This window comes from Scyliorhinus canicula, chromosome 2 (assembly GCF_902713615.1).
Source record: "Scyliorhinus canicula chromosome 2, sScyCan1.1, whole genome shotgun sequence".
NCBI lineage: Eukaryota > Metazoa > Chordata > Chondrichthyes > Carcharhiniformes > Scyliorhinidae > Scyliorhinus > Scyliorhinus canicula.
Window position 1 is genome coordinate 151,410,654 of NC_052147.1, and position 24,498 is coordinate 151,435,151.

At 45.4% G+C, this 24,498-nt stretch overlaps 1 protein-coding gene across 37 annotated transcripts in view; it reads left to right on the plus strand.

Moving 5' to 3' along the window:
- Nucleotides 1–24,498, plus strand: part of pcbp3 (poly(rC) binding protein 3) — a 251,594-nt gene that overhangs the window by 174,090 nt on the left and 53,006 nt on the right. For all 37 annotated transcript variants that reach the window (XR_005459230.1, XM_038787803.1, XM_038787774.1 and 34 more), the window contains 5 exons: nucleotides 5,920–6,048; nucleotides 22,192–22,215; nucleotides 22,881–22,913; nucleotides 23,019–23,135; nucleotides 23,849–23,980. Coding sequence is in view for 36 of the 37 variants with exons in the window: in XM_038787803.1 (XP_038643731.1) it covers nucleotides 5,980–6,048; nucleotides 22,192–22,215; nucleotides 22,881–22,913; nucleotides 23,019–23,135; nucleotides 23,849–23,980 (375 nt within the window). In the remaining variant the exon portion in view is untranslated. The remainder of the gene's footprint in view (nucleotides 1–5,919; nucleotides 6,049–22,191; nucleotides 22,216–22,880; nucleotides 22,914–23,018; nucleotides 23,136–23,848; nucleotides 23,981–24,498) is intronic.

The following is a 24,498-nucleotide window of genomic DNA, read 5'->3' on the forward strand; positions in this document are numbered from 1 at the left end:
CAGTATGATTTGCTACTGCAGAAATGTGAGGTATGAGTAAAGAATCTATATAAAAGAAATCCATTATTGTGTATTCGCTTCAAGTCAATGTGCAAGATTATTGCTTACATGGAATAATGAAACAGATGTGATTTCAAACAGATAATACTGTACATGTGCCCAAATATGATAAATTAGTTGGAATACCAAGGGAAAAGAGCTAAATCTTCAGAGTTGATGTGATTAATCATGCTTCAGAGTAATGTTAATCAGCCTGTTGGGATCTGTAAAATGAAGGTGGATCTTTATAGCTCATGTGTACAGTGCTCAAAGCAGATCATTTCAAGCAGAAATGCCTTCACCGAGATTGTGTTGTCCAATTGTACCTTCACAGATTGTACCTTCCAATATACAGTAAGAAGTTTTACAACACCAGGTTGAAGTCCAACAGGTTTGTTTCGAATCACCAGCTTTCAGAGCACTGCTCCTTCCTCATATGGTTCACCTGTGGAAGGAGCAGTGCTCCAAAAGCTAGTGATTCGAAACAAACTTGTTGAACTTTAACCTGGTGTTGTAAGACTTCTTACTGTGCTCACCCCAGTCCAAAGCTGGCATCTCCACATCATGGCTTCTGATACACAGCATTAGTTGTAATTAATCTTTTTTAAAACACAAACTTTAAAGGGGAGGCATATTCCTTGAACTTGTGAACAATGTCCATGTTAACAATGAAAATCCATGTTGCTAGCTCAATTCCTTCCCTCAGTGAATTATCATTCTGTAGGCAGAAGAAGTTTTTCCAAATGTGATAAAGGGTTATTCAAAAAATTAACTCCCTTCTCTCTCCACAGACCTAAGATTTTGCAGTATTTTCAGTTTTTGTTTCAGATTCTAGCATCTGCAGTAATTTGCTTTTATCCTACCTGCTTCTGTTGCTCAAGGGAATGTTGATCAGGAATCCCCACCTATATCAGAGTTCCAACTCCTGAAGCAGCAAACAGCATTGCTTCAGGGCTGGGTGAGAGTGAAGGCTGCCTGCATGAACTGGAGAAGGCTCTAGCTTGACCCAGTGCATGAAGAAAGACAAGACTGTGTCACTGACAAACTGCACTATTTTAAATCCATTCATCAGATTTAATAAGATTACTACTGTATTTCTAATTTCTCTGCAATAATGAAAAGTTCCTACAATAGTCACTTCCTTGTCTTAATGAATATTGGTCATGTTTACAGCTGACATTGCGGGAAATCCCTGCCCCACAGCACTTTCTGTGCCCAGGGATATGCCTTTGAGTTGTCAATGTTATTTTTATTTTTTAAAAGTCTTTCAAGCACCCAAACATTACAAATAAAAGTTGAAACTGGAAATCTGGCAAATAACTAGCAATGTACAGTGCAAAAGTAATAGCGACATATATTATCAGTATGACACGAACAGGATGGCAATTGGCATAATTGTGCATATTTGCAATATAATTTGACATCTGGTCTGGTGAGACAGGATAACCAGGTAATGTCTCAGCTGCTTTTGAGGGCTTCCGCTTTTGATGGCTTTCTAAGTTCCTTTCTCCTATTTCCAGATGAGATTTAAGTTTGCAGTGTCTTGTGTATCAATCATGTTACAAGTCTCCATTTGAAATTTAGATAAGATCTTTCATCACAAATCAGACTGCTTTGAAACCCACAATACCAGAACCAACCATGGAGTCTGCTATTTATATCTCCGTCTCATCTGTCCCTGCCCTCACATCTCCAACCATAAATATCTTGTGTCAATGTATATCATTGTTATACCCTTGAAGGAGAACATTTAGTGAGGGCAGAAAAATCTTTGGCTCGATACCAAAAAATGCTGAATTGAAAATAATTCATGCTTTCTTTAGCTGAAATAAGTCAGTTTCATAATTTCTTAAGCAACTTGCTACATGTACAAATTCCATGTTGGAAGGAGTGGGGAAGGAAACGTTGATATTGATTATATACAGCTTGTAATGGAACACCCATGCACGTGTATCTGCCACTCTGCTATCCTCTCGAGAATAGAGCTGGATGTGTGATGGATGCCACACCGTCTGGAAAACAAGTCAGCAGTCAGGAAATATTTTCACAATTAAACTCAATAAATGTTGCTACTCATTGAGAGCTGGAAAAGCTGAAAGGAATTATCTTGAAAATGCAAATCCAGGGCTTAACCAGAGCTCATAATCCTTTCCTTGGAATTGTTGCATATTATGAAAATGAAATGAAATGAAAATCACTTATTGTCACAAGTAGGCTTCAAATTAAGTTACTGTGAGAAGCCCCTAGTCACCACATTCCAGCACCTGTTCGGGGAGGCTGGTGCTAGAATTGAACCGTGCTGCTGGCCTGCCTCGGTCTGCTTTCAAAGCCAGCGATTTAGCCCTGTGCTAAATCAGAATAGAGCAGGGTTAAATTATGTTGGGCAGCTACTTAACCCTACAATTCTTTGCTCCGCCTTGGAATGAAAATTCTATAAATGTTAATGCACTTTCTATACAAAGAAGAATAATTCCTCTGACTAGTGAAAAATCCATATTTCTCCAGTGTTACAGACCTAATGCCAGGCAGTGATTGTTTCAAATGGCCATAATTTTTTTTTAAAGTTATTACATCTTCAGAAAGGCAGGATGACACACCATGAAAACAGTGATATGAAATTATATATGGAAAGGTTAACATACAAATATGTTCACTTTTTCCTTGTTTTTATGAAAATATTGGGCTGGATTCTCCGGTTCCCCCAGAAGTGTGTTTCTCAGCGACGTCCCACTTGCTGGGCAGGATTCTCTTCTTGCCGTTGTCAATGGGATTTCCCATTTAAGATACCCCACACCGCCGGGAAATCCACGGGCAGGGGTGCACTGCCGACGGGAACAGAGAATACCGACGGCCAGAAATTTCCGGCCATTAACACGTTAAAAAAAAATTTTTTTGAAATGTTTTTTATTGAGTTTTCATATTTTATATCCAACAAATTACAAATTATTAGAAAAAAAACACGCAAAAATTAACACATATATTTACAGGTAAGCATCTTCATAATAACTGTGGCCGCCCCCTTTAGCCGTCATACATATTTTACATTCCCCAATATGGCCAAGTCACATGTTTATAGGCATTTATTTACAGTTTGGTTTTGGGCCTTGGCTTGCCATCAAACCCCCATAACGAACCCGTAGCGCCCCCCCCCCCCCCTCTCCCGGCTACCTTCCCCCGATTCCTGTCCATTTTCCCCTGATTCTTGGCCACCCGACTATTCTTCCTCTTGTTCGTTGGCCACAAACAGGTCCCGGAACAATTGCATGAATGGCTCCCACGTTCTGTGGAAGCCGTCGTCTGACCCTCGGATGGCGAATTTGATTTTCTCCATTTGGAGAGATTCCGAGAGGTTGGACAGCCAGTCTGCAGCTCTGGGCAGTGCTGCTGACCGCCAGCCAAACAGGATTCTACGGCGGGCGATCAGGGAGGCAAAGGCAAGGGCGTCCGCCCTCCTCCCCAGGAATAGATCTGGCTGGTCTGAAACCCCGAAGACCGCCACTATCGGGCATGGCTCCACCCTCACCCCCACCACTTTAGACATATCCTCGAAGAAGGCTGTCCTGTACTCCACAAATCTGGGGCAAGACCAGAACATGTGGGCGTGGTTTGCCGGGCCTCTTTGGCACCGTTCACATCTGTCCTCCACCTCCGGGAAGAACCTACTCGTACGGTTTCTTGTTAAGAGTTAGTGGACTTGTAAGAACTTTAGTATGAGTTGACAATCTGTGGCCACCAATAGGCTGCAATGTGTACTAATATTCAAGTACGTGCACCAATTTTGTAGGTGTCTAAGTGGCTGTGTTAGGCTCATGTCACATTGACTTGTATAAACAGATCTACAAGTTACAAGAAGCACAACACCATCCAGGACAAAACCCACTTGATTGCTCCACCTTCCACAAACATTCAAACCCTCCACCACTGACTAACTGTGGCAGCCATGTGTACCATCCACAAGATGCACTGCAGGAACTCTGCAAGGTTTCTTAGACATCACCTTCCAAACCCACGACCACTACCATCTAGAAGGATAAGAGCAGCAGATATCTAGGAACACCCCACCTGGATATTCCCCTCCAAGTCACTTACTATCCTGACTTGGAAATATATCGCTGTTCCTTCACTTGCTGGGGCAAATTATTGGAACTCCCTCCCTTTCAGCACTGTGGGTGTACCTACACCGCAGGGACTGCAGCCATTCAAGAAGGCAATTCACCACCACCTCCTGAAGGGTACCCAGGGATACACAATAAATACTGGCCAAACCAGTGTCTCCCACATCTCTTCAATTAATTTAAATAAATAAATAATGCAATAAAAATTTGTGACTTAATGGATTATCATATTCCATTTGCTGATGATCTGTTGTGTTGTTCTACAGACTAGAATTGACCTGCAAGGTTAAATATAGCTGTAGAATTCTTTGATTATTTCCCTTTCCTTTCCTGAAAGCACTGATTATTGCTGGGTACTGGCAACCTGCTGATGCATTGTTCCAGGTGGTTATTCGACGATGATGAGACTAACCATTGTATCAGCAGTCTTATTTGCTGACAATGATGTAACGCTAACATGATGCCGTGCTCACCCAAAGACCTTGTGTACAGTTTACACCATGAATCTTTTGAATGTTGATCAAGAGTGGGGCTGCTAGCTTATGAAGTGGAACTGTATTTTGAAAAATATTTTTGAGAAAGAATACAGCTTGTGCATATGTTGTAGATATGTCTAGCTGGAGACCATTGCTGATATTTATAATAAGGAGACATTTTGCTGAAAAATAACATGGCAATGTTTACTAAAATGCATTGCAACACCCAAAGAAATAATTGGATCAGTTTTTTGCTTATTTTTCTGAATTGTTCAGTTCATGCATCTTGCTCTGGACCTCAGAGTATCCACGAGAAGTTATCCACGAGAAGTAATCCACTAATTTAATTTGTTTCATAGTTGCATGAGGGCGGCACAGTGGTTAGCACAGCTGCCTCACCGGCAAGGTCCTGGGATCGATTCCGACCTCGGGTAACTGTGTGTGGAGTTTTCACTTTTTCACTGTCTGCGTGGGTTTCCTCCGGGTGCTCTGGTTTCCTCCTACAGTCCAAAGATGTGCAGATTAGATGGATTGGCCACAGGCTCCTTAGGGTATGGGGACTAGAATGGGGGGTTGGGCCTGGGCGGCGTGATCGCTCGAAGGGTCGGTACAGACTCAGTGGGCTGAATGGTCTCCTTCATTGTAGGCATTCTATGTATCCACTGTGTATTCTTGCCATCGTTTGAATTGTATGGTAAGAGACTGAAAGCAAGGACAGTAAAATATGGGTTTAAAGTTTTAATTCCTGGTACCGTCTATGCAGAGTCTGCATGTTCTCCCTGTGGGTTTCCTCTGGGTGCTCCGGTTTCCTCCCACAAGTCCTGAAAAATGTGCTGTTAGTTAATTTGGACATTCTGAATTCTCCCTCGTGTACCCGAATAGGCGCTGGAATGTGACGGCGAGTAACTTCATTGCAGTGTTAATGTAAGCCTACTTGTAACAATAAAGATGATTATTATTATAAAAGAGCCTGGTATTGGTGCTGCATTTGTCCCATTTGAATGTTTCATGTCTTGGAACATGGGAAAAAGCAATTAGGAATGATATACCATCATCAGAAAGAAAGTTGATTTTGAGCTGTTAATTAGAAAGATCCTCAAGTCAAATATGCCAAGCACAATGTCAGGCTGCTGGACTAGTGAGTTATAATTGGTGTACGTTTCCTGAAGGTCTGTGTATGTACAGATGGAGTGTCTTGTGCTACTGGTAAATGTTTTTGTAAATACCATGATGTAGAGATGTCGGTGTTACTTTGCAAATACTAACTGTTCTCTGTGTCTATCATACAGGTGTGTCACTGCCCGAATACACTGTTTGTGAGAAATCCTTGGTAGCCAACCAGCAGCACCATGGACCCTAAAGTTACCGAAGGCGGGCTGAATGTTACCCTTACCATCCGACTGCTGATGCATGGGAAGGTAAATATTCAGTTTGAGTATAACTAGGAGGAATGCAGCTATGCTTGCATTGCTGGTGGCAGGCTCACCCTTGATGTCTTAAGTTTGAGCTAATTTGACTTAGACCATTTAGAATGTGACTATGTAGAATTTGGGTTGATCATCAGTGAGAGGAACAAATGTCATAATGGGGTGATAGTAAGAGGGGATAATGTTGAGTTTCTAACTTGCATATTACCAATAATTGCTATGACGGAATTGTCAAGATGGATTCGCTGGCTGTTTTCCTCAACTGGAATATACTTGAAATGAAAATTTCTTTTAAAATCTAACATTAATCTTGGCAACAGCTCAACTGTCAACCAGAACATGGAGCGTTTGTATTTTAGAACTACTCGGCACAAATCCATTTTCCTCTGTTAACATTTGTGTTTCTTAGAGCTATTCTGTAATTGTATAATCGGAACAAATTTCACTGTGATGGCAGCAGAAGAGACCATCTGTGTTTAGTTTATCTCTCCTTACTTTAGTTGTGTCTTTTGCTGGTAAAGGCACAATGCTGATGATATGGTCCAGGCCAGTAGCTTGTATCGTGGTAGAAGAAACTACTGTAATGAGAGAGTGGAAGAAACTACTGTAACGGGCAGAGTGGAAGAAACTACTGTAACGGGGAGAGTGGAAGAAGCTACTGTAACGGGGAGAGTGGAAGAAGCTACTGTAACGGGGAGAGTGGAAGAAGCTACTGTAACGGGGAGAGTGGAAGAAGCTACTGTAACGGGGAGAGTGGAAGAAGCTACTGTAACGGGGAGAGTGGAAGAAGCTACTGTAACGGGGAGAGTGGAAGAAGCTACTGTAACGGGGAGAGTGGAAGAAGCTACTGTAACGGGGAGAGTGGAAGAAGCTACTGTAACGGGGAGAGTGGAAGAAGCTACTGTAACGGGGAGAGTGGAAGAAGCTACTGTAACGGGGAGAGTGGAAGAAGCTACTGTAACGGGGAGAGTGGAAGAAGCTACTGTAACGGGGAGAGTGGAAGAAGCTACTGTAACGGGGAGAGTGGAAGAAGCTACTGTAACGGGGAGAGTGGAAGAAGCTACTGTAACGGGGAGAGTGGAAGAAGCTACTGTAACGGGGAGAGTGGAAGAAGCTACTGTAACGGGGAGAGTGGAAGAAGCTACTGTAACGGGGAGAGTGGAAGAAGCTACTGTAACGGGGAGAGTGGAAGAAGCTACTGTAACGGGGAGAGTGGAAGAAGCTACTGTAACGGGGAGAGTGGAAGAAGCTACTGTAACGGGGAGAGTGGAAGAAGCTACTGTAACGGGGAGAGTGGAAGAAGCTACTGTAACGGGGAGAGTGGAAGAAGCTACTGTAACGGGGAGAGTGGAAGAAGCTACTGTAACGGGGAGAGTGGAAGAAGCTACTGTAACGGGGAGAGTGGAAGAAGCTACTGTAACGGGGAGAGTGGAAGAAGCTACTGTAACGGGGAGAGTGGAAGAAACTACTGTAACTGGGAGAGTGGAAGAAACTACTGTAACAGAAACTACTGTAACGGAGAGTAGAAGAGTTTGCTGATGACACAACTGTAGTTGGTCGGATCTCGACCACTGCTGTCAGGGTACAGGAGGGAGATAGCGAACCTAGTGATGTGGTGTAACAACAATCTCTTCTTCAACATCAGCAAAACTAAGGAAATGGTCTTTTACTTCAGGAAGCGAAGTATCAATGGTGGAGATGGTTGACAGCTTCAAATTCCTAGGTGTGCATATCAATCTGTGCTGGTCCACCATGTCGAAGCTATGACCAAGAAAGCCAACAGTGCCTATCCTTCCTCAGGAAACTAAAGAAATTATGTATGGAGTTAGGCAGCCGAAACAGTGGCAGAAGGTGAGACAGCTGGAGCAGCAGGGCTGAAGGCAAAGTGTGGAGCAGCAGGGCTGAAGCAAAGTGTGGAGCAGTGGGCCAGGGCCCAGAACATGAGGCAGCCAAAGTCAGCATGTGGAGGGGTCGTCGCGCATTCGGTGGCTTCGGCTTGAGGCATATATGGTTTTTCTTTTTGGGAATTTTTAATACCTGGTCCTGGGGGCAATTCATTTTTTTTTTATAAATGTTTTTATTCAGTTTTCATATTTTATATTGAACAAATTACAAATTGTTAGGAGAGAAAAAGAACAAAAAAAAAAAAAAAAAAAAAAACAACAAACAAACACGCAAAAATTAACATACATATTTACAGGTAAGCATCTTCGTAGTAGTAACTGCGCCCGCCCCCCCCCCCCCCCCCCCCCAACATGTTTATTTAGTTTGGTTTTGGGCCTTAGCTAGCCATCGAACCCCCGTACCGAACCTGTAGCCCCTCCCGCTACCTTCCCCCGACTATTCTTCCTCTTGTACATTGGCCACAAATAGGTCCCGGAACAGTTGCATGAATGGCTCCCACGTTCTGTGGAAGCCGTCGTCCGACCCTCGGATGGCAAATTTGATTTTCTCCATTTGGAGAGATTCCGAGAGGTCGGACAGCCAATCCGCAGCTCTGGGCGGTGCTGCTGACCGCCAGCCAAACAGGATTCTACGGCGGGCGATCAGGGAGGCAAAGGCAAGGGCGTCCGCCCTCCTCCCCAGGAATAGATCTGGCTGTTCTGAAACCCCGAAGACCGCCACTATCGGGCATGGCTCCACCCTCACTCCCACCACTTTGGACATAACCTCGAAGAAGGCTGTCCAGTACTCCACGAGTCTGGGGCAAGACCAGAACATGTGGGCGTGGTTGGCCGGGCCTCTTTGGCACCGTTCACATCTGTCTTCCACCTCCGGGAAGAACCTACTCATACGGGTTCTTGTTAAGTGGGCTCTATGTACCACTTTTAGTTGCGTCAGGCTGAGCCTTGCGCACGTGGAGGTGGAGTTGACCCTATGCAGTGCTTCGCTCCAGAGTCCCCACTCTATCTCCATCCCCAGGTCGTCCTCCCATTTCCTTCTTGTTGCGTCCAGTACGGTGTCGTCCCTATCTACCAGTCGGTCATACATGTCACTACAGTTCCCTTTCTCTAGGATACTTGCGTCCAGTAGGTCTTCCAGTAGTGTCTGTCGTGGCGGTTGTGGGTACGTCCTTGTCTCCTTTCGTAGGAAGTTTTTGAGCTGCAGGTACCGTAGCTCGTTCCCCCCAGCTAGCTGAAACTTCTCTGTCAGTTCGTCCAGTGTTGCGATCTGGGGGCAATTCATGATGGACTAAGAACCAACAAAGAGGCAAAACGTCCAAAAATCAGAGGACAGCAGCAAGGAAGGGAGAGAATGAGAGCTCGCCGTCGAGCGTGACGACCGGCCCAGGGGCTGACAAAAGGGCGGAGGCCGGGCCGCTGGGTGGAGCCGCACTGTTTACAGCAGAGAAGATGGCTGAGGTGGTGGCTCTGGAGCTCAAAGCAGTTTGCAAAGCATATGGAGGTGATGAGAGAGGAGATGGCAGTCGCGCTGAAGGCGTTGGTAGTGGAGGCAATTTCCCCGGTGAAGGTAACTGGTGTAAAGACGCGGCTGAGGTGAGGGAACAGAGTGAGAAGATGAAGGGAGTGGAGGAGGAACATTGATCAGCTCATCTCGGGCTGCGAGCAAAGTTGGAGGGTATGGAGAACCGCTCAAGACAACAAAATGTACGGATTGTGGGCCTGCCCGAGGGGACGGAGGGCCTGAGGCCGACAGAGTACTTTGCCAAGGTGTTGGCAGAACTGATGGAGGAGGGAGAGGAACCCTCGTATTATGAATTGGACCGAACTCATCAGTCACTGAGGCCTCGCTTAATCTGTTTTCACGTATATCACATGAAGAAATGAAAATTAAAATCGCTTATTGTCACGAGTAGGCTTCAAATGAAGTTACTGTGAAAAACCCCTAGTCGCCACATTCCGCGCCTGTTCGGGGAGGCTGTTACGGGAAGACGGTATTGAACTGAGCAAAGAAGGAGCGGGAGGTGCAATAGGCTGGTGCCAAGGTTCGTATCTATCAGGACTTGACGGTGGTACTGGCAAAGTGGCGAGTGGCTTTTGACCGGGTGAAGGTGGCATTTTACGACAGCGGAGTGCATTTAGAGTGGTGTATCTAGTAAAGCTACGGGTGACCTATACTTCCAGAGACTTTTGCTTCGAGGCGGTGGAGGCATTTATGAAGGGAGAAGCTTGGAACAGAAGTAAACAGTACGAGAATGTATATATGTAACGCTGAATAATGTTCCTATTTCATACTGTTATAGAGGTTAAAGATTTTTGTTGCTGTTCTTTGTAGCATCCTTTCCTTAGTTTTATGAAAAGTATATATTTGATTGTTTTTTGTTTCTTGGGATTGGGCAGGAGGTGAGGAAAGGCTGGAGCAGGGACCCCTGCACTAGCTATCTTAAGTCGGGTTGTGGGGGAGGGGCTGCGGACATTGGAGTCTGGTGGGCAGGTTTCAATGGCCTAGGAGGTGAGAAAAGGGAGGGGATCGACACTGGGTGGGGTTTCTCCGAGAGGGAGTGTAAGGGGGTATTCTGGGCGGGGTGGAGATGGGGTTCGTTGTCAACAAGGGTAGGGATGGGTCAGGCTCAGGCCCTGAAATTATGATGATGGTGGATAAGCAGAGGGTGGGGGGGGGGAGAAAGAGAAGAAAAGGGCAGAGATCCCCTGTTAGGATAGTTACATGGAACGTGTGGGGTTTGGGAGGCCCAGTGAAGAGGTTGAGGGCGCTTGCGCATTTGAAAAGTTTGAAAGCAGATGTGGCAATGCAGCAGGAGACTCACTTCAGGGTGAAGGATCAGGGGAGGCTGAGAAAGGGCTGGATTAGCCAGATGGTTTTGTTAGGGTGCAGGATGTTGCCTTTCTGGTGAATAAAAAGAGTGAGGTTCCAAATAGAGGAAGTTGTGGCAGATCAGGGAGGTAGTTATGTATTAATGACGGGCAATGGAAGGGAGGTTAGTGGCATTGATAAGCGTGTATGGTCCCAACTGGGATGATGCAGGCTTTGCAAAGAAGGTGTGTGGGGCCATCCCTGGTTTGGATTCACATGAATTGATAGTGGGTGGAGACTGGGATATGGTGCAGGAGCCAAAATTGGACAGTTCATGATCGTGACCGCTTTACCCAGTTAGGGAGCGAAGGTGTTGGCTGGGCTAATGGTGGAAATGGGAGGAGTGGACCCTTGGAGGTTTTTGCACTCGGGGGAGTGGGAGTATTCTTTCTTCTCTTCAGTTCATAAGGCCTATTTGCAGATAGATTTTTTTTGTGGTGGGAAAGTCGCTGTTGGCCGGGGCCAAGGGGTCGGAATATTCAACAATTGCAATATTGGACCATGCGCCACACTGGGTTGGTATGGTGTTGAAGAAAGGAATAGTGCAGAGGCGGGGGTGGAGATTGGATGTGGGGCTGTTGGGGCTCCGAAGGTTTTGTGATAACATTGGAATAGTGATTGAGGAATATGTGAGGTTTATTTGTACGGCTGAGGTGTTGCAGACGGTGGTATGGGAAGCTTTGAAGGCAGTGGTGAGGGGGGAGGTGATATTGTTTAAGGCAAAGGTGGATAAGGAGGAGAGGGTGGAATAGCAAAGGTTAATACATGAGATGTTGGAAGTGGATAGGAGGTATGCAGAGGATGTGGATCCAACATTGCTGGAAAAGAGGAATGGGTTGCAGGTGAGCTTTGATTGGCTGTCCACAAGGAAGGCGGTGCGCCAACTAAGGTGGGCGAGGGGAGCAGTCTACGAGTATGGAGAGAAGGCGGGACGCATGCTGGCAGGTCAGCTTCGGAGTGAGGCAGCGGTGAGGCAAATGGTTTCGATGCGATATAAGGCAGGGAATTTGGTGTTTGCTCCAGATCAGATTAATAGGGTGAGGAGTTTTCCGAGAGGGAAACCTGGGAAGGATCGGGAGATGCAAGAATTCCTGGATAGTTTGGAATACCCAAGGGGAAGGGGACAGGCCCATATTGGAGGGGTCGATAGCAGAGCAGGATATTGGGAGGATGCAGTCGGGGAAGGTAACAGGTCCAGATGGGTTTCCGGTAGAGTATTACAAGAAATGTAAAGATAAGTTGGCGCCTCTGATGGTGGAGATGTTTGAGGCAGCGGTAGGGAAGGGAGTGTTGCCACAGACTTTGGGACAGGCATCGATCTCCCTGTTGCTCAAGAAGGATAAGGATCCGACAGAGTGTGGGTCGTATCGGCCCCATATCACTTTGAATGTGGACGCAAAGGTGTTGGTGAAGGTATTGGTGGGGAGGTTGGAGGAGTGCCTCCCGAAGGTGTTAGGGGAAGATCTGAAGGGGAAGCAGCTCTTTTTGAACATTAGGAGGATATTGAATGTGGTTATGGTGTTGGCGGAGGGAAGGGAGACAAGTGGTTATGGCATTGGGCATCAGGAAGGCCTTGGCTTAGTAGAGTGGGGGTATTTGATGGTGATTCTGGAGCGGTTTCGGATTGCGCCACGATTTGTAGATTGCTTAAGGCTGCTGTACAGGGAGATGAGAGCGCGTGTCCGCACGACTAACATGAATTTCTTTGTGCTTGCGATCGAATACAGAACATAGAATATACAGTGCAGAAGGAGGCCATTCGGCCCATCGAGTCTGCATCAACCCACTTAAGCCCTCACTTCCACCCTATCCCCGTAACCCAATAACCCCATCTAACCTTTTTGGTCACTAAAGGCAATTTATCATGGCCAATCCCCCAAACCTGCAAGTCTTGCGGGACTTGTGGGAGGAAACCGGAGTACCCTGAGGAAACCCACGCAGATACTGGGAGAACGTGCAGTTTCCGCACAGATAGTGGCCCAGCGGGGAATCGAACCTGGGATCCTGGCGCTGTGAAGCCACAGTGCTATTCACTTGTGCTACCGTGCCTCCCTATGGAGCCGTTGGCCATCGTGTTGAGGAGTTCAGAGGTGTGGAACGGGGTTGTATCTTTGTATGCGGACAACTTGCTGCTGTATGTATCGAAATCGAATGCGTCGATGGGGGGCATATTGGAGCTGCTTCGAGTGTTTAGGTCTTTTTCGGAATATAAACTAAATTTAGATAAGTGAATATGTTGTGGTGTCTCGGCCAGGGTTTGGGGGGGGGGGGGGGCTGCCATTCCGTAGGGTGGGGACTCACTTTAGATATCTGGGGGTGCAGGTGGCACGGGATTGGGGGAGCTCCGTAGGTATAACATTGCTAGTCTGGTGGGGGGGGGGGGGTGAAAGTGAATCTGACAAGGTGGGATGGGCTCCCTCTGTCGCTGCCAGGTCTGGTACGGGCAATTAAAATGAATGTGTTGCCGCAATTCTTGTTAATTTTTCAGTGCCTGCTGCTCTTCCTGCCAAAGGCATTTTCAAGGAGGTTGAAAAGATGATTATCTCGTTTATATGGGTGGGGTGGGAAGATGGCTAGGATTAGGAAGGTGTTATTATAGAGAGGACGGCAGTCAGGAGGGTTAGGTCTTCGGAATTGACTATTATTACTGGGCGGCGAACGCAGAGAAAGTTAGGAGCTGGGTTAGAGGGGGGGGGAAGACTCCCAGTGGTTCAGGAAGGAGGAGGGTCTGTGCAGGGAGTCGGGGCTGAGTGCATTGGCAACAGCGCCGCTCCCTGTACACACGACTGCGTGGCAAAATTTGGTTCAAACTCCATCTACAGGTTTGCTGACGATATGACCATAGTGGGCTGGATCTCGAATAACAACGAGTCAGAATACAGGAGGGAGATAGAGAACCTATGGAGTAGTGCAGAGACAACAATCTATCCCTCAATACCAGCAAAACTAAAGAGCTGGTCATTGACTTCAGGAATCAAAGTACTGCACACGCCCCTGTCGGCATCAATGGGACCGAGGTGGAGATGGTTAGCAGTTTCAAATTTCTAGGGGTACACATCTCCAAAAATCTGTCTGGTCCACCCACATCGATGCGACCACCAAGAAAGCACAACAGTGCCGACACTTCCTCAGGAAACTCGGGAAATCCGGCATGTCCACATTAACTCTTACCAACTTTTACAGATGCACCATAGAAAGCATCTTATCTGGCTGCATCACAGCCTGGTATGGCAACTGCTCAGCCCAGGACCGCGAGAAACTTCATAGAGCCGTGAACACAACCCAGTCCATCACACAAACCTGCCTCCCATGCATTGACTCCATCTACGCGTCCTGCTGCCTGGAGAAAGCGCGTAGCATAATCAAAGACCCCTCCCACCCGGCTTACTCACTCTTCCAACTTCTTCCATCGGACAGGAGATACAAAAGTCTGAGAACACGCACGAACAGACTCAAAAACCGCTTCTTCCCCGCAGTTACCAGACTCTTAAACGACCCTCTTTGGGACTGACCTTGTTAACGCTACACCCCTGCATGCTTCACCCGATGCCGGTGTTTATGTAGTTACATTGTGTACCTTGTGTTGCCCTATTATGTATTTTCTTTTATCTTTCTTTCATGTACTTAATGATCTATTGAGCTGCTCGCAGAAAAATACTTTTCACTGTACCTCGGTACACGTGACAATAAACAAAATCGAATCCCAATGGCCCTGGTGAAATAATCATGGAGTCCGGTGGTAGTAGCTACGTTAAATCTGGAGGCAGTTGCGCCAGCACGTTAGGCTGGGAGCGGGGTCAAGGGAAATGCCGATTCAGGGGAACGACCGATTTGAGCCAGGTAAGTGGGATGGGAGCTTTCTGAGATGGGAGGAGAAGGGCGCCAGGGGATTAAAGGGTTTGCTTCTAAGGGGCCGGTTTGTGATACTGAAGGAGCTGAGAGCGAAATACGGGTTGGGGCAGGGGGGAAATGTTTACGGATATGCAGGTCAAGTTTTGCTAAGAAGGAGATAGAGCTTTCCGCTGGCGCCGGCCTCCACATTGTTGGGGAAGTGCTGACGACAGGGGGACTGGAGATGGGGGTGGTTTCGGCGATTTATGGGGCGTTTCTGGGAGAAGAGAAGGCACCGCTGGAGGAGATTAAGGTCAAGTGGGAGGAAGAGTTGGGAGAGCATGGAGAAGGGGTTGTGGAGTCAGGTGCTCTGGAGGGTGAGGCCTCTTGAGGCCATATTCGGGGTATCGGATCGGCTGGGGTTGGAAGCGGGTGCGAAGGCAGATGTTTTAGCCTTCGTCTCGCTGATCAGCCAAAGGCAGATCCTGTTGGGGTGGTGATCAGTTTCTCCACCCTGTGCCCTGGCGTGGCGGGGGACCTGCTGGAGTTTTTAACATTCGAACATTTAACAGCAGGGCAGGAAGAAAAATGGCAGGGCTATAGTGATAGGGGACTCGATCGTAAGGGGAATAGACAGGCGGTTCTGTGGACGCAATCGAGACTCCAGGATGGTATGTTGCCTCCCTGATGCAAGGGTCAAGGATGTCTCGGAGCGGCTGCAGGACATTCTGGGGGGGGGGGGAAGGGTGAACAGCCAGCTGTCGTGGTGCACATAGGCACCAACGATATAGGTAAAAAAACGGGATGAGGTCCTACAAGCGGAATTCAGGGAGTTAGGAGTTAAACTAAAAAGTAGGACCTCAAAGGTAGTAATCTCAGGATTGCTACCAGTGCCACGAGCTAGTCAGAGTAGGAATGTCAGGATAGATAGGATGAATGCGTGGCTCGAGAGATGGTGCAAGAGGGAGGGATTCAAATTCCTGGGGCATTGGGACCGGTTCTGGGGGAGGTGGGACCAGTACAAACCGGACGGTCTGCACTTGGGCAGGACTGGAACCGATGTCCTAGGGGGGGTGTTTTCGAGAGCTGTTGGGGAGGGTTTAAACTAATGTGGCAGGGGGATGGGAACCAATGCTGGAAGTTGGAAGGTAGTAAAACAGGGACAGAAACAAAAGGAAGTAAGGGGAAAAGTGCAAGGCAGAGAAGACATAGTTAGAAATCCAAAAGGGCGACAGTACAAGGTCCAGTGACTGAGGGGAGCACAGTGAATAGGCCCAGTAATAACAAAAGGAATAAAACTGGAGATGTTAAGATTCAAAACAGAGGTAAAAAAACCAACATAAGTGTACTTTACCTGAATGCTCGTAGTATTCGGAATAAAGTAAATGAGTTGGTGGCACAAATCATCGTAAATGACTGATTTAGTGGCCATTACTGAAACATGGTTAAAGGATGGTCACGACTGGGAGTTAAATATCCGAGGGTATCAAACTATTCGGAAGGACAGAGTGGATGGTAAGGGAAGTGGTGTTGCTCTGTTATTTAAGGATGACATCTGGGCAATAGTAAGGGATGACATCGGTGCTATGGAGGATAAGGTTGAATCCATTTGGGTGGAAATCAGGAATAGTAAGGTGAAAAAGTCACTGATAGGAGTAGTCTATCGGCCACCAAATAGTAACGAGATGGTGGGGCAGGCAATAAACAAAGAAATAACTGATGCATGTAGAAATGGTACAGCAGTTATCATGGGGGATTTTAATCTACATGTCGATTGGTTTAACCAGGTCGGTCAAGGCAACCGTGAGGAGGAGTTTATAGAATGTATCCGCGATAGTTTCCTAGAACAGTATGTAATGGAACCTACGAGGGAACAAGCGGTCCTAGATCTTGTCCTGTGTAATGAGACAGGATTGATTCATGATCTCATAGTTAGGGATCCTCTCGGAAGGAGCGATCACAATATGGTGGAATTTAAAATACAGATGGAGGGTGAGAAAGTAAAACCAAATACTAGTGTTTTGTGTTTAAACAAAGGAGATTACAAGGGGATGAGAGAAGAACTAGCTAAGGTAGACTGGGAGCTAAGACTTTATGGTGGAACAGTTGAGGAACAGTGGAGAACCTTCCAAGCGATTTTTCACAGTGCTCAGCAAAGGTTTATACCAACAAAAAGGAAGGACGGAAGAAAGAGGGAAAATCGACCGTGGATATCTAAGGAAATAAGGGAGAGTATCAAATTGAAGGAAAAAGCACATAAAGTGGCAAAGATTGCTGGGAGATTAGAGGACTGGGAAATCTTTAGGGGGCAACAGAAAGCTACTAAAAAAGCTATAAAGAAGAGTAAGATAGAGTATGAGAGTAAACTTGCTCAGAATATAAAAACAGACAGTAAAAGTGTTTACAAATATATAAGACAAAAAAGAGTGGCTAAGGTAAATATTGGTCCTTTAGAGGATGAGAAGGGAGTTTTAATAATGGGAAATGAGGAAATGGCTGAGGAACTGAACAGGTTTTTTGGGTCGGTCTTCACAGTGGAAGACACAAATAACATGCCAGCGACTGATAGAAATGAGGCTATGACAGGTGAGGACCGTGAGAGGATTGTTATCACTAAGGAGGGAGTGATGGGCAAGCTAATGGGGCTAAAGGTAGACAAGTCTCCTGGCCCTGATGGAATGCATCCCAGAGTGCTAAAAGAGATGGCTAGGGAAATTGCAGATGCACTAGTGATAATTTACCGAAATTCACTAGACTCTGGGGTGGTCCCGGTGGATTGGAAATTAGCAAACGTGACGCCACTGTTTAAAAAAGGAGGTAGGCAGAAAGCAGGAAATTATAGGCCAGTGAGTTTAACTTCGGTAATAGGGAAGATGCTGGAATCTATCATCAAGGAAGAAATTGCGAGGCATCTGGATAGAAATTGTCCCATTGGGCAGACGCAGCATGGGTTCGTTAAAGGCAGGTCATGCCTAACTAATTTAGTGGAATTTTTTGAGGACATTACCAGTGCAGTAGATAACGGGGAGCCGATGGATGTGGTATATCTGGATTTCCAGAAAGCCTTTGACAAGGTGCCACACAAAAGGTTGCTGCATAAGATAAAGATGCATGGCATTTCGGGTAAAGTAGTAGCATGGATAGAGGATTGGTTAATTAATAGAAAGCAAAGAGTTGGGATAAATGGGTGTTTCTCTGGTTGGCAATCAGTAGCTAGTGGTGTCCCTCAGGGATCCGTGTTGGGCCCACAATTGTTCACAATTTACATTGATGATTTGGAGTTGGGGACCAAGGGCAATGTGTCCAAGTTTGCAGATGACACTAAGATGAGTGGTAAAGCGAAAAGTGCAGAGGATACTGGAAGTCTGCAGAGGGATTTGGATAGGTTAAGTGAATGGGCTCGGGTCTGGCAGATGGAATACAATGTTGACAAATGTGAGGTTATCCATTTTGGTAGGAATAACAGCAAACGGGATTATTATTTAAACGATAAAATATTAAAGCATGCCGCTGTTCAGAGAGACTTGGGTGTGCCAGTGCATGAGTCACAGAAGGTTGGTTTACAAGTGCAACAGGTGATTAAGAAGGCAAATGGAATTTTGTCCTTCATTGCTAGAGGGATGGAGTTTAAGACTAGGGAGGTTATGTTGCAATTGTATAAGGTGTTAGTGCGGCCACACCTGGAGTATTGTGTTCAGTTTTGGTCTCCTTGCTTGAGAAAGGACGTACTGGCGCTGGAGGGTGTGCAGAGGAGATTCACTAGGTTAATCCCAGAGCTGAAGGGGTTGGATTATGAGGAGAGGTTGAGTAGACTGGGACTGTACTCGTTGGAATTTAGAAGGATGAGGGGGGATCTTATAGAAACATTTAAAATTATGAAGGGGATAGGATAGATGCGGGCAGGTTGTTTCCACTGGCGGGTGACAGCAGAACTAGGGGGCATAGCCTCAAAATAAGGGGAAGTAGATTTAGAACTGAGTTTAGGAGGAACTTCTTCACCCAAAGGGTTGTGAATCTATGGAATTTCTTGCCCAGCGAAGCAGTTGAGGCTCCTTCATTACATGTTTTTAAGGTAAAGATAGATAGTTTTTTGAAGAATAAAGGGATTAAGGGTTATGGTGTTCGGGCCGGAAAGTGGAGCTGAGTCCACAAAAGATCAGCCATGATCTAATTGAATGGCGGAGCAGGCTCGAGGGGCCAGATGGCCTACTCCTGCTCCTAGTTCTTATGTTCTTATGAAGGTGAAGTTTGAGTTGAGGGGAAGGATGGAAGGGTTCTACAATTCATGGGCTCTGTTTATTATGCACTTTCAAGAATTGGATGACATCGAACATTGCGGGGGGGTGTTGGACTGTGTATGTTGTTGGTGACTTTTTATGGGTGGATGGTGGATTTCTGATTCTTTTTCTTTGATGTTGATGGGCAGCACGGTAGCATTGTGGATAGCATAATCGCTTCACAGCTCCAGGGTCCCAGGTTCGATTCCTGCTTGGGTCACTCTCTGTGCGGCGTCTGCACATCCTCCCCGTGTGTGCGTGGGTTTCCTCCGGGTGCTCCGGTTTCCTCCCACAGTCCAAAGATGTGCAGGTTAGGTGGATTGGCCATGATAAATTGCCCTTAGTGTCCAAAATTGCTCTTAGTGTTAGGTGGGGTTACTGGGTCATGGGGATAGGGTGGAGGTGTTAACCTTGGGTAGGGTGCTCTTTCCAGGAACTGGTGCAGACTCGATGGGTCGAATGGCCTCCTCCTGCACTGTAAATTCTATGATAACAGTTCTATGTTTGTATTTAAAATGTTGAGGGTTGTTTTGGGGGTTGGTGGGAGGGAGGGATTGTTGGCCAGGGGTTTGACATTGCATTTGTTATTGTTGATTGTTGGTGGGTATAAATCCGGATGAAAATGTGAAAAAGGAGGAGAAAAAAATATTTTTCACAAAATAAATTCTGTATGTCCACATTGACTCTTTGCACCATAGAAAGCATCATATCTGGCTGCATCACAGCCTGCTATGGCAACTGCTCAGCACAAGACCATAAGAAACTACAGAGAGTAGTGAACACAGCCCAGTCCATCACACCAAATCACCTTCCATACATTGACTCTGTCTACACCTCCCGCTACTTTTGGAAAGCGGGCAACATAATCAAAGACCCTCCCACCTGGGTTATTCTCTTTTTGAACCTTTTCCATCGGGCAGGAGATACGAAGTCTGAGAACATGCACAAACAGATTCAAGAACAGCTTCTTCCCTGCTGTTACTCGACTCCTGAATGACCCTTTTATCGACAGAACTGTTCTCTTCACACATCATCTCTACTGAGTAGTACTACATTCCGCATGTTTTATCCGATGCCTGTCTGTGTTTACGTAGTGTATTTATATATGTCCTATGTTTTTTCATGTATGGCACGATATGTCTGGACTGTACGCAGAACAATACTTTTCACTGTACATGTGACAATAAATCTAATTCCTTACAAATTAAATTCAGAAGAAACCAAGCGTTTGAAAAGAAACAAATTCAATAAAGTGGAAGTGAAATGTCACCATTTCAATTTTTTTCATGCTGTACTAATCTGATGAAAGTGAAGTAGGGAAGTCGTTCAATTCTTATGCAGGTCTCGTACAGTTCTATTAAAAAAACACAACTTTTTAAACAATTAAATCTTCAACCTTATTTGGTCTTCAGTGAGACTAGTACACATTTCCAATTTTGACATTGCACCTTTGTCAGTCGAACGCAAGGGTTATTGAATATGGTGCACTTCTTTGAATTAAGGAGCTCTCACCCTAGACCTAATATGGATGTCAGTTCTTGTTGGTAACTCCTGAAAGCAAGTGAAGGAGGGAAATTACTTTCTATCCTATTTAGCTCATGTTTGAAGTTGATTTAGCCTGAAGTTTCCAAATAAGAGATGGGGCTGCCATGTTGCATCATTGCTTTCCCCTCCAAGCACAGATTAACAGTGTTACCTGCTGTGCTTATGTCAGTTGGTTGATAATCAGCTGAATCTAAAGAATATTGCCCTTTCAGGATGCTGTGATATTCCATACCTCCAACTGAGAGCACAAGCAGGAAAGAAAAACTTTTGAGACTTGTTAGTCCTCAACTTGGGCCTCATACATGAACAAGTGGGCAGCACGGTAGCCTTGTGGATAGCACAATTGCTTCACAGCTCCAGGGTCCCAGGTTCGATTCCAGCTTGGGTCACTGTCTGTGTGGAGTCTGCACATCCTCCCCGTGTGTGCGTGGGTTTCCTCCGGGTGCTCCGGTTTCCTCCCACAGTCCAAAGATGTGCAGGTTAGGTGGATTGGCCATGATAAATTGCCCTTAGTGTCCAAAATTGCCCTTAGTGTTGGGTGGGGTTACTGGGTTATGGGGATAAGGTGGAGGTGTTGAACTTGGGTAGGGTGCTCTTTCCAAGAGCCGGTGCAGACTCGATGGGCCGAATGGCCTCCTTCTGCACTGTAAATTCTATGATAAAAGCAGCAGTGACTTTAGACTAACTATCTCTGTCTTTCTCCCCAGCTGAATGCCTCTGGTTATGTCACTGCACCGCTCTCCCTTTATTCCTCTGTGTGCAACTTCATTCTGGTGCACACTACCCTGGCACCACTTCATTTCTGGCGCTTGTTCCTCATTACATTGGAGGTAACAAATTCTCTCATTGGTGCACGACCTCATCCCATTGCTTTGGCATATATTTCCCTCTTCCTCCACCCACCAGACTCTTCATGCTCTTTTTTTCCTCTCTACCTCTACCCTCATTTGCACTGATTGACACATTGCAGCACGGTAGCACAGTGGTTAGCACAATTGCTTCACAACTCCAGGGTCCTAGGTTCGATTCCTGGCTTGAGTCACTGTCTGTGCAGAGTCTGCACGTTCTCCCCGTGCCTGCGTGGGTTTCCTCCGTGTTTCCTCCGGTTTCCTCCCACAGTCCAAGGATGTGCAGGTTAGGTGGTTTGGCCATGCTAAATTGCTCTTAGTGTCCAAAAAGAATAAGTGGGGGGTTACGGGGATAGGGTGGAGGTGTGGGGTGTTCATTCCAAGGGTTGGTGCAGACTCGATGGGCCAAATGGCCAGCTTCTACATTGTATGTTCTATTGCCACCGCTCTCTGACACATACTTTTCCTTCTGTCTATCTTACTGTCTATCTTCACTCCTCTACTTCGTGCATCGCCTTCTCTTTCCATCTCTCTGCAGCACCCTTGCCCTTGCGATTTCCTGGAAAACATTGAACTGTATTATGTTTCTCTCTTTTGACTGAATTTAGTTTAATGGGATTTGTTTCTTTCACAAACCCACTGAACTACTACATTTTCTTTATAAAACTGAGTAGCAGTTGAATGCAGAATCTTGGAGGCTTAGATTCTTGGGTATCAAACTGGTTAGTATTGAATGTATTTGGTTTCTGCAATATTTTAAAGCAATGGTTGAGACATTTGTTGAAAACAGCTTGATGTATAACAAGAAGTTTTGTGAAATTGGTCTACTGATAAGCATTACTAATTTTTCTGTCTTGCAGGAAGTTGGAAGCATCATCGGAAAGGTTTGTACTGATAATATTTTACTTTGTGATTGTTGATAATACTGATCAAATAGATTAATTGGCACTATTTGCAATCTCATCGTGAATGCATAAATATTTGATGCATCTGCAGCTAACGTCTTGTTTCTATAAAAGGAACTTTTCATATCTACTGTCCTTGCTCAAGGAGAACCTTTTCCAGCTCTGTTTTTTTATGACTTGAATAACGATACCTTTTTAGTTCTAGCCGATACAAGTGATGATTGTTGTTTGTACCCATTACAACTGCTACACACTAATGAATTCCTGTCATTTGGATGTAAGTCTGCAAGCAATAAATTATTTCCATGGACAAGATGCTGTACAATGTTATTTTAAACACTTATCCACAGATATTATGTGCTGTAGTGTTGGCTTCATGCCAGTCTGAAACCAGTGTTATCATGTCACTAGATTAGCATGTAATAATAATAATCGCTTACTGTCGCAAGTAGGCTGTTAAGTTACTGTGAAAAGCCCCTAGTCGCTACAGTCCGGCGCCTGTTCGGGGAGGCCGCTACGGGAATTGAACTCGCGCTGCTGGCCTTGTTCTGCATTACAAGCCAGCTGTTTAGCCCACTGTGCTAAACCAGCCCCATGTAAACATATATGGACACACATGATTTGTATATTATCTCCTCTTTCAGAAAGGTGAGACTGTGAAAAAGATGCGCGAGGAGGTAAGTGAACTGTTACTAGGTGATCTTTATTTGAGTTTCCATGCTTCTGCAAGGTAATTTGATTGGCTTTCCTGCAGTAACTTGGACATCTTGTGACTATTTCAGAGTGGTGCGCGCATTAATATCTCTGAAGGAAATTGTCCCGAGAGAATTGTAACCATCACAGGCCCAACTGATGCAATATTCAAAGCATTTGCAATGATCGCTTTTAAGTTTGAGGAGGTAAGAGACGATTTGCGTGAAATTTTAATAGTGCAATTGGGGCCATTCTTCAGAAGTTAGGAAAGAGTTGAAATAACAGATGTAGTTTGTGTAAATTTCTTCTCTTTTTTGTGAATTATTCTGCTGCATTTTAATGAGAAACCTGGAGTTTGAGCTGTGGAGCTCAAAACTAAAACGAGCGCTATTTAAAAAAGAAAAAAATTACAGTACCCAATTCTTTTTTTTTCCCAATTAAGGGGCAATTTAGCGTGGCCAGTCCACCTAACCCGCACATCTTTGGGTTGTGGGAGTAGGACCCATGCAAACACAGGGAGAATGTGCAAACTGCACCCGCACAGTGACCTGGGGCCAGGATCAAACCAGGGTCCTCAGTGCTGTGAGGCAGCAATGCAAATTACCATGCTGCCCAAAACCAGTACTATTAAATGCATAAAAAGAAACTGTTTTCTCGAGTTCTCTTCATGGTAGTTTTATGGTCAATGAAAAATTATTAACTAATTTCTGACGGCTAAATTAAACAATCCATTTCAATGATCTGTACCATACCATAATGAGGTTTTGAGGAGTCACACAGTAAGCGCAAGTTATACTTAAATGCTGCAAGCTTCTAAATGTCATAGCACAGATTTGATACCATTAATTAATATTTGAGCTGATTATTTTAGAATGATAGCATAACATATTAAACCAAAACTATTTATTTGCAATTTCAGGATATTGACAATTCAATGTCGAACAGTACTGCCACAAGTAAACCACCCGTGACCCTGCGACTTGTTGTACCAGCCAGTCAGTGCGGATCACTGATTGGAAAAGGAGGCTCCAAGATCAAAGAAATTCGCGAGGTCAGCTTTTCTCTCCAAAATAACTCAGTCCCACATTTGATCACGTTTGACCTTAATGAAATGTTTTATTTCAGGTGTAATGCTCCCTGTTGAGTTATAACGTGGCACATTGTAGTGTCATCGCAGCCAGTGTAGTACCAACTCTGAGACAGATGGTCATTGTTTGCAATCCGAGATGTCTTGCTATCTGGTCTCACCTGTTAATGATGAAATTGAATGGCCAGTTTCCAGCTGGGCTCTGGATGATCTGTTTTTGAGATGGTGAGAAACCATGTGCGGCATTTTTGTTGCACGTCTAATGGCATAATGGCTGGTTGCAGCCAGAGAAGACGATTTGATACCGAACAGAAAGAAGCCATTGTGCCTGTGTTACTGCTTTGAAAGATCTAACCAAGTTAGTTGCACTCACCATTTTTCTCCATGTCTTTTAAAAGATTTTCCTTTATCAAGTGTATATCCAATTCCCTTTTGGAAGTTACTATGGAATCATTCAAGTGGCACATCACAACTCTCAAAAT